Source organism: Citrus clementina, unplaced genomic scaffold, assembly GCF_000493195.1.
Source record: "Citrus clementina cultivar Clemenules unplaced genomic scaffold, Citrus_clementina_v1.0 scaffold_497, whole genome shotgun sequence".
In the NCBI taxonomy this organism is placed as follows: Eukaryota; Viridiplantae; Streptophyta; class Magnoliopsida; order Sapindales; family Rutaceae; genus Citrus; species Citrus x clementina.
This window is the reverse complement of record NW_006262204.1, coordinates 1-8,413: the sequence shown is the minus strand read 5'-3', so window position 1 is coordinate 8,413 and position 8,413 is coordinate 1. Positions and strand designations below refer to the sequence as shown.

The following is an 8,413-nucleotide window of genomic DNA, read 5'->3' as shown; positions in this document are numbered from 1 at the left end:
AGGAAGAGACGAAAATAGTTAAAATGTAATACAGTAGAAAATAAAATACAATGCATTAGAATAGAGGGTTAAAATATATTTGAGATAAATTGAGACATTAAAAAAGTCAAGGGTGCCTAATTAGAAAACTAATATATATATATATATATTGGGTACTACTCCGATCCGAGAGTTCTAATTCAGGACTCCCGGATTGGAACAGTGTTTGGACAAAGACTGGTGGCCTTTTCTGCACATGGTGGGCCCCATCATGTGTAGGGGGCCATTGGATTAATATATACTCATTCGTTCCATTAATTCCTTACTTCCAACCATTTGTGAGCTCCTACTGGCTCCCAGGCAGGTAAACCTCCAATTTTGCTCTGGAATCAATAAATCAGCAAATTCAGTATATCAATATATATATATATTGGAGTCACTGTTGTATATATCTACAAACATACACGCAAAATTATATACATAACATACCTGTAGTGAAAGTAATAAATTGACAGAATCATATAACCGCTCAGGTTCCATTTTCTCGCCTACAATTTCTGTTGGCATCATTGACAAAAGCAGGCAGCACTGTACGTAAAATAATCAACATGAAAGATTTATGCATGGTGAGACAATTATTCGAATGCACAATGCGAGAAATATAGAATAAATGAAATATATACCTTTAAACCTTCGGCAGTGCAATCAGAAACTTGCCATCCATGATCTTGATCTGAAAAAGTCCAAGATCCTTTTGAAATATGGCGGTACATTCTCTTAAAGTCACCAGAAGGATTGTCCTTAACCTGCAAGAAATTTTTTAATTGATGAATTAATTAAATCACACACAAATAATGACACAAATTAAACACTTGATGATTAATATATATATATAATGTATAGAAATGTTTCAATTCAAAATCCTAGAATTTATTAAAGTCGGTAAAAATTATTGCGTCATATGATTTAATAATTTTTGTGAACTTTAACAAAGTCACGCGATCATGATCCTATGTACATGAATATGTACGATGAGTAATTAAAATTAATAAATAATAGTTGTTGTAGACTTGTGTTTTTCATATATATGTACGTGCCTGAGACGCCTTGATGAATTCGTGACCTCTCTTGAGTACGGGTCCAATTTCGTCAATGAGATTACTTGCAAGCAAAGCTTGAATTGCAAATCCAGTATCCCACATTTGGCTTCCAAAACTCTGCAGTACAGTACATTAAGATTAACGTATATGTATATAGTAGGTAGCCAGCTAGTAGTCATTCTTTCATTCATTAATACACACACACACACACACACACACACACACACACACACACACACACACACACACACACGTACCTGCATCTTCATTCCATCCTCAGCAACCCATAAGTAATCTGGAATCCTAGCAAGATGTTTCTTGAAAGAATCGCCATTAGGATGTTCAACCCAACAGGCAAGCATGCAAAGCACCTTTTCCACACATCCAATAGTGATGTAGCGACTGTTGTGATCTTCGCAGTGAATGTGGTCCATTGTTACTTGAAGAGCCTTTTCTCTGATGAATTTGTTGAAAGGCCAACGAGTAAGAAGAGGCTCCGTGAATATATAAAGAGTGTCCCAAATCAAGTCTTGTATCCCAGGATGGGGATAGTAAGCGTCCTCCTTCGCACATAAATGACGGGCTTTCCCCCAATTTACCTTACGGTAAGGTTCTGCTTCCGGGTACAGCTCTTGTCTCAATTCCACAACCAGAGGCGTTATTGCTCCAACAAATCTCTTCCCGTATAGATATGACATTGGCATGTACACCATCCGGCAATAGCACCACATTTTTCCTGCGCAACAATTTTATTTTAATTTACTACTGTGCCTCTGTGTTTAGCTTAATTATTACGTTTCAACTGATGAATAATTTAAAATTTTAATTAATTGATACCTGGGTGCATAGGAAGGAACGAAGGAAGTATCCAAAATTCAGGAGGCATTGGGTTGCATCCTGACCAATCAAAAACGCCAAGAATCTACAAAGAAATTAATTAAGAAAGAAAGTAATTATAATTTTTTTTTTAAATTAACAAAAAAACACAATGCAACACACCGCACCGAAAGCCAAGTCTTTCCCCAGGAAGGAATAAGCGTGACACCACCGCGGTCTAGTATCCAATTTCGAGCTGTAGCACAGGCGATGTGATGAGGAGGTTGTCCAAGAATGCGCAAGCAAATGTAGTTAAGGGCGGTGCAGAACATGGTGCTGGCGCCCTCGATGTGTAATCCCCAGCCACCATCTTCATTCTGATGGTAGTGGATGTAACGCAGGATTTCCTTGCGATGCTCAGACTCAGCTGGGAAGACAGTGTTAAGATGGCCAGTTATGTACAAGCACATTACCAGGGGTGGCAGGAAAAATAAGGGACCTGCATTTTCAGCAGGCCAATGTCCATCACTCGCCTGCAAGGCCGAGAAGAAACGAACCCCTCTCCTCAATGCTGTAGTCGCAGCTGTTTCGTATGTGATTTCCTCCTCGTCACCATCCACCTTTATCTTTACTTGTGGGATTGTTTGTTTGAATTTTTTCTCCTTCAGAAACTGTAATATTTAATATTAATTAACTATATTAGCTAATTAACTAATACTAAAGACTGTAGAGAGAGACCAATGAAAAGAAAAACTAGTACATATAGTGAAATTAATTAACGTACAAATTAAATTAAAGAGTAGAGTAGAGATGATCATGACCTGCATTCGCCAGAGGAGATCAGCACTAGGCTTCAAGTGGTCACGATTATTGTAGAAATGAAGACGGGCAGCTTCCACTTGAGCTCTCTCCTCATCACTTCCTGCTTCTGGATCAAATTGCCATATTTGCCTTCCTGCGTAATTGTTTGTGCTGTAGATGTACGCATCCTTCTCACCATTTCCTTCTCCTACCTTTAGCTTCCACATCTTTCTTTCTTTCTTTCTTTCAATTATATGTGTGTGTGTGTGTGTATGGATCTATATTAATTGTGTGTGTGTGTGTGTATAACTGTATATGTATTAATTGGTAAATCATAAGATAACTTTATATCTCTCGCTTCTATGCTAGCTAGCTGTTCTCAGCTGTTGAATGTTGATCGTTGATGAAGAGAGAGACATAGTTCTACTTCCTGCAACAAGATAGGTAGAAGGTTTAATTAGATATATACATGATGTGTGATTATTGTGTACATGTGTCTGTCCACACACACACACACACACACACTCTTAATATCCGGTCATATTACACGTACATACGGCCCCGCCCCATTACCTTTGATTAATTTACTCAACTTAATCTATCTTTTTGATTTTTATCTTTGAACTCTGTGACATACATACACATATTTCTATATATCCTTTTTCGTACGTTTTCATCATGAGTAAGCCTGAGAGCTTCACGTTCTAATCGCAGATGACAATACAATCCATCCATGCGTATTATTAAAAATTAATTGTCAACAAAGAAAAAAAATTCGAATACTTATCTTTTATACTTTGTAGTTGAGTGTTGAGCTAATTAATTCATGGACAAAGTGATATATAATAGAAAGTGACAAGAAATGCTGGATAAACTTAATGAAACATATAGTAGAAAATATGATGAAGTATGACCAATCAGGACCAGGAGGAGACGGCGGCAGAAAGTATTAAAGTCTTCTCAATTTGCAAGCCGTAATCAGATCAAACTTCTTTCACATGATCTTTTTGTGGTCGCGTGCGTTGCGTCTCTTTTGGGCAACATACCAAGAAACAATGACTAAAACTTTCCTGTTTCATCTTTCTTGGAATCTTGAAATTCCACCTCATCTTTAATTTTGGGCGACAAGCTAACAACCTTTTTTTTTTTTTGGGTTGGTCTCTAGCCTCTTAGATTTTGCCCACTCATTTTTTTTCTGAAAAGAAAAGGGAAAAAATAAAATAAAAAATAAAAAACCTTATCTTCTAATCAGCCCTTGCTTTGCAGTTTAGGAAAGCTACGAAGATATAAGACAAGATTTGGATATAGAAAATAAGCTGATTAATTAATTACTGCAAAATGAATTAAAAACAAAGCCTTCAATTTTTATTAAAGAGTGAGAACTGGCATGTCTCGCTATCAAATTCCAAGTTCTTATGAATTAGCAAACCGTGTTGAGTGTAAGTAATGTGAAAGGAAAAGAAAATCAAATGACTTTTGCTATAAATTATTATACATTAAGGTTGGAATTAGGTATTTGCCCTGTACTTTCCGAAAGTTTCGATCATAGATATATAAAAGCACGGACCTTGCTACGTTACAGACTCTGTATGTAACGCAGCAAATGAGGAGCATCCACGCGTTGCAGGAGAGAGGAAAAATTGTTGGAATTTAGCTGATACAAGACTAATTTCCATTGAGCTGTTACATACAGAATCTGTAAGGTAGTTTTGTCCTAAAAGCACAAGTTAAAAGTGGCAGCAAGCCAAAGCCTAAAAGCAAGCTTTTCACCCCTCCAAAAAAGCAAAAAGAATGGTTAAATTTGCCTCGTGACTCGTGTTTCACCGAGTTGAAAGCAAGCTTGTCTCGTGTTTCACAAACAAAAAGGTTTCATAATTTTAATTTATTAAAATGCGAAACCATCGCCTAATAACTTTCTACCGTCGCCTGTAAGTCGAGGTCCACCCAGATTGAATCTCCGTCGAGCTTGGTTTAGTTTATTTATTGCAGCATGGAATTTCTTTGATCTTACTTCAAAAGTTATTAAACCCCCACCTTTGGAAATTTGACTTGAAAGCCTTTAATAACTAAAAGCTATGTTATTCTCCTCATTATTCCTTCATTTTCGTGTTTTCTGTCAAGACTCAAGACTCGATGGCAGTCAAGTCTCCCTCGAACAAACAGAGTTAGGTGAAGCAACATTAGTTCTTTTCTTGATTTAATTAATTGTTTTAACTTGTAAGTTATTTAAAGAAACCTGGTGACATTAATTGTTAAGCACTCGTGCATGCATGGTGAAACTAATAAGCAATATGTATAAATCTAGCTACAAAATTCGTATATCATTATCAATCCACATATATATATATATAAATAATTGTTTGACACGAAACACTAGCAACAAATTAAATTAAATATTCATTTCGTATGTTCTAATTGAATTGTAATTACGTACGTGTGAGATGTGCTCGATTCATTCATCACAAGTTTTAAGTGAAGAATAGACTTTAACACGTTTATTATATTCTCACCGCTACCCCATTAATGGGGAATGCAAAATTACATGAAACAAGTTTTGTTATAATAATAATAATATTTTTTTTCCACAGAAGACAAACTATTTCTTCTACACCACTTATATCATATATTATACGCCCTTTTTTTTTTAATGCTTCATGTTAAAGAAAAATGTTTGATCAAAGTTTAAATTGATAGGTAATAATTTAGTAATAGTATTCAAGGCAAGTGAAAAAATAATTTAAAGAGTTTGCATAAGAAAAACCGAATTGGAGACTAAAGCTAATAGACAAGGAATCAAAAATAGTCTTTAAAACAAGTCCTAATAAATCATATAATATAATTAGGCGGTCAAAATTTCTCAAGCGATTAGGTTCAGTTCAAAGGTGTTGAATCAATAGATTTGATTAATTCTAAGAAAAATAAAATAAAAAAAATAAAACAAGAAAGAAATAAAGAAAAACAGGGGAATTTGAAAAAGGCCGGTTCAAGATTCAGTTCAGGCTATATGCTTATGCTAATCTAGACATTGAATTTACCCACCCCCATGCCATGCGCCTTAATCAGTAATTTTTTCCAGGTAAATTAATCTCGATGGTGTGAGGAAGGATTTTATTTAAAAAAAAAAAAAAGAACATAACAACACCTAATCAGAAAAAAAAGTAACGAAGCTCATCCCTCTTAAAAATGAAATACAAACCAAACAAAAACTACTTATTTCATTAATTAAAAGAATAGTTAGAACATATAGACATGGTACATGATCTTCAATGAATTTCAAAAACTTAGCTCTCATTGTCATTGGATATGTAGCTAGCTTGTTTTATAAATTAAAAAAAAAAAAAAAAAAGCATTGATGCCTGTAAACACAAACAGCATTAAAAAATACAGTACAATAATTTTAGAATTTCCATTTCTGTGACATTTCTCTCAAATCTTTCTCTGCGGGGAAACAAGAAAAAAAATAAAAAAGAAAAAAAAATTGGAACTTACAAATAAATTGATGTGTCTAGAGTTTCTAAGAAAGGATATATTTATAGAAGGAGGGAGTTGAGAACAAATTGACGACGACTCTCCTTGAAATGGGGGGTTTTTAATGAAATAAATTTCGCTCTGATGTACAAAACAAAACAAAACAAGTTAATTATGTAATTATTGTCAGTAATCTGAGTCCTCTGTCCGTCGCGAAGCTGCAAGATCGTCTTTCATGTTCATACTTGAGCGCTGAACTAAACGTACCAATGCCTCCACAACTTCTGACATAGGTGGCCGGAACTCCGGCTCAGGCTGCCCAGGAAATTAAATGCATGTCATGTCACAGAACAACCGAGGCTTTTAATATTCACATGTGAATGAGTGTGCACAGGTTATAGATTAGTTGATTAATAATACACTCACTTGTACGCAGAGGGCAATTACGTCTGCAAATCTAGAGAGGGACTTGGGAGGGTAAAGGCCGCGCAAGGCAGGATCCACCATTTTGGCCAATGCGTCAAAGTCATGTAACTGAGGAGCTGCCCAACGGACCAGGCATTGCTCCGATTTTGGTTTTTCACTGAGCAACAAGAACAGAACGGAGCCATTTGCATATGTAATTGAGCACTTAAAAATTTATTTTATTACATGATAAATCATTAATTAACTAACTGTTGAGAGAGTGCCATAGACTAGCGATTGAAGAATTAGTATGAACATGCACCTGTCATAAGGCATCCGTCCTGTCAATAACTCCAACATCACCACGCCAAAACTGTAAACATCACTCTTCACTGTATACGCTGATGGCCTCGTGCACTCTGGTGCATTGTATCCAACTCCGAGGTTTTGGCTTGTACGCTGAGTTAAAAAAATAAAAAAATAAAATAAAGAGAAAATTAAAAATGCTTCTTTCCGAGCATAACTGATTAGTGGAGCTACTTTACTGCATATATATAACGTAGTTAAAGCCTGTTTCTGCAAGCGGCTAAGATAATATTTTACATCTGGTGCCTGAGCCGTACTAGAATATCGATTTCATCAACTATGTTTGCAGTAAGATAAGAAGATATCTTGGATCTCAAGAAAGAGTAACCTGATGGAAGCTTGCCAAGCCATAGTCGGAGAGATGAGGATTGAGTTCAAGGTCAAGCAGTATATTAGATGACTTGATGTTCTTGTGCTCTAATGATGGTGAACAAACTTCGTGCAGATACCTGAATACGAAAATGTCATTAAAATAATTAGTTTAAGACAAACTTTGATAGGAAGACTGTGAAGAAAGTATCTGTTGTATTAACTCACAGGCTTCGTAACTGAAACATGTTCAACAGAAATTAAACTACAAGGATCCAAAGCACCATTCGATAGGTTCACTTTATTAAGCACCAGAAAAACACACCCTGTACTTTAAAATTAGGCAGTGCACGGATTCACTTACTCAACAGCCCGGGCTGTTCCCAAAGCAATTCTGATTCTTGTGTTCCAAGTTAATGGCTTGCTAAAGTCATCTGACATATGTAGAAACTCATGAAGTGAACCATTCCTGTAATAGTCGTAAATTAATATGTTATGCCCCTGCTCTGAACAAAAGCCAACGAGTTCAGCAATGTTTGTATGGCGAATCCTTGATATGTTTTGCACAATTTCTGAGAAGCTTTCTGAATTGGCTCTTTGAAAATGAGAAGAATCAATCTTTTTCACTGCCAAAACCTGAGGAGCACACAGAAGATCTTATTACATAATCATAAGATCAAGTACCACCGCTTTTTTTAAAGCGTACTGTCTCTAGATTTAGTAAATAACAACAATATTAAGATCAAATCAGTGAGAGCTTCAGCAACTACTGATGTTACTAGACAGATAGAGAGGTTTAATTGATGTTAATGACCACTAAAATTTTAATCACTTAGTTTATAAACATGGAGATCAAAGTTTTACATATTTTAATGGATATTTTTATTAAAAAAACATGCAAAGAAACCATTACAGGTTGCAGATTAGTAGAAAAAAGAAAAGGTAACAAGCACAAGAGTAATCGGTCAAAGCATACCTTGCCATCAGGATATTTTGCTCTATAAACACGCCCAATAGTTCCCTCACCCAGAAGGCGCCCTGTTGCAAAATTAGCAGTAGCAGTCAACAAATCTGCCATAGAGAAAGGTGCAGCTTGAGCATTGGTGCTTTTCTTGGCTTTCAGACGGTAAGCAAACTCATTATCATGCAATGATTTGCACGATCACTTT

General features: G+C 35.7%; 2 protein-coding genes across 3 annotated transcripts; both read right to left on the bottom strand.

Annotated features, from left to right (window-relative positions):
* Nucleotides 1-217: 217 nt before the first annotated feature.
* LOC18043190 (beta-amyrin synthase) lies at nt 218-2,941 on the bottom strand. Of its 2 annotated transcripts, XM_006435461.2 has the most exons (8): nt 2,717-2,941; nt 2,084-2,566; nt 1,917-2,001; nt 1,337-1,815; nt 1,077-1,196; nt 663-785; nt 469-567; nt 218-362 (listed from the first exon to the last, which is right to left on the bottom strand). In XM_006435461.2, the coding sequence occupies exons 1-8, from the start codon at nt 2,921-2,923 to the stop codon at nt 294-296; spliced, it is 1,665 nt and encodes a 554-aa protein (XP_006435524.2). In that variant the 5' UTR covers nt 2,924-2,941; the 3' UTR covers nt 218-293. The 2 variants fall into 2 exon arrangements, with proteins under 2 accessions (XP_006435524.2, XP_024040984.1); XM_024185216.1 differs by lacking the exon at nt 218-362 and having other exon boundaries at nt 495-536.
* A 3,245-nt stretch (nt 2,942-6,186) lies between these two features.
* Nucleotides 6,187-8,391, bottom strand: LOC18043191 (protein STRUBBELIG-RECEPTOR FAMILY 5; the record flags this gene model as incomplete). Its single annotated transcript, XM_006435460.2, has 6 exons — nt 6,187-6,479; nt 6,591-6,747; nt 6,892-7,028; nt 7,264-7,384; nt 7,609-7,880; nt 8,221-8,391. Coding segments are annotated over 6 exons (987 nt in total), but the record flags the coding sequence as incomplete, so codon positions are not given.
* Between the last annotated feature and the right edge of the window lie 22 nt (nt 8,392-8,413).

What these genes read in the sequence shown, in the direction of transcription:
- LOC18043190 (XM_006435461.2), bottom strand. Translation starts at nt 2,923, where the DNA reads ATGTGGAAGCTAAAGGTAGGAGAAGGAAATGGTGAGAAGGATGCGTAC. An exon ending in ATCTCCTCTGGCGAATGCAG is followed by an intron (nt 2,567 to 2,716) that starts GTCATGATCATC and finishes TAAATATTACAG; the next exon opens with TTTCTGAAGGAGAAAAAATT. An exon ending in GGGGAAAGACTTGGCTTTCG is followed by an intron (nt 2,002 to 2,083) that starts GTGCGGTGTGTT and finishes ATTTCTTTGTAG; the next exon opens with ATTCTTGGCGTTTTTGATTG.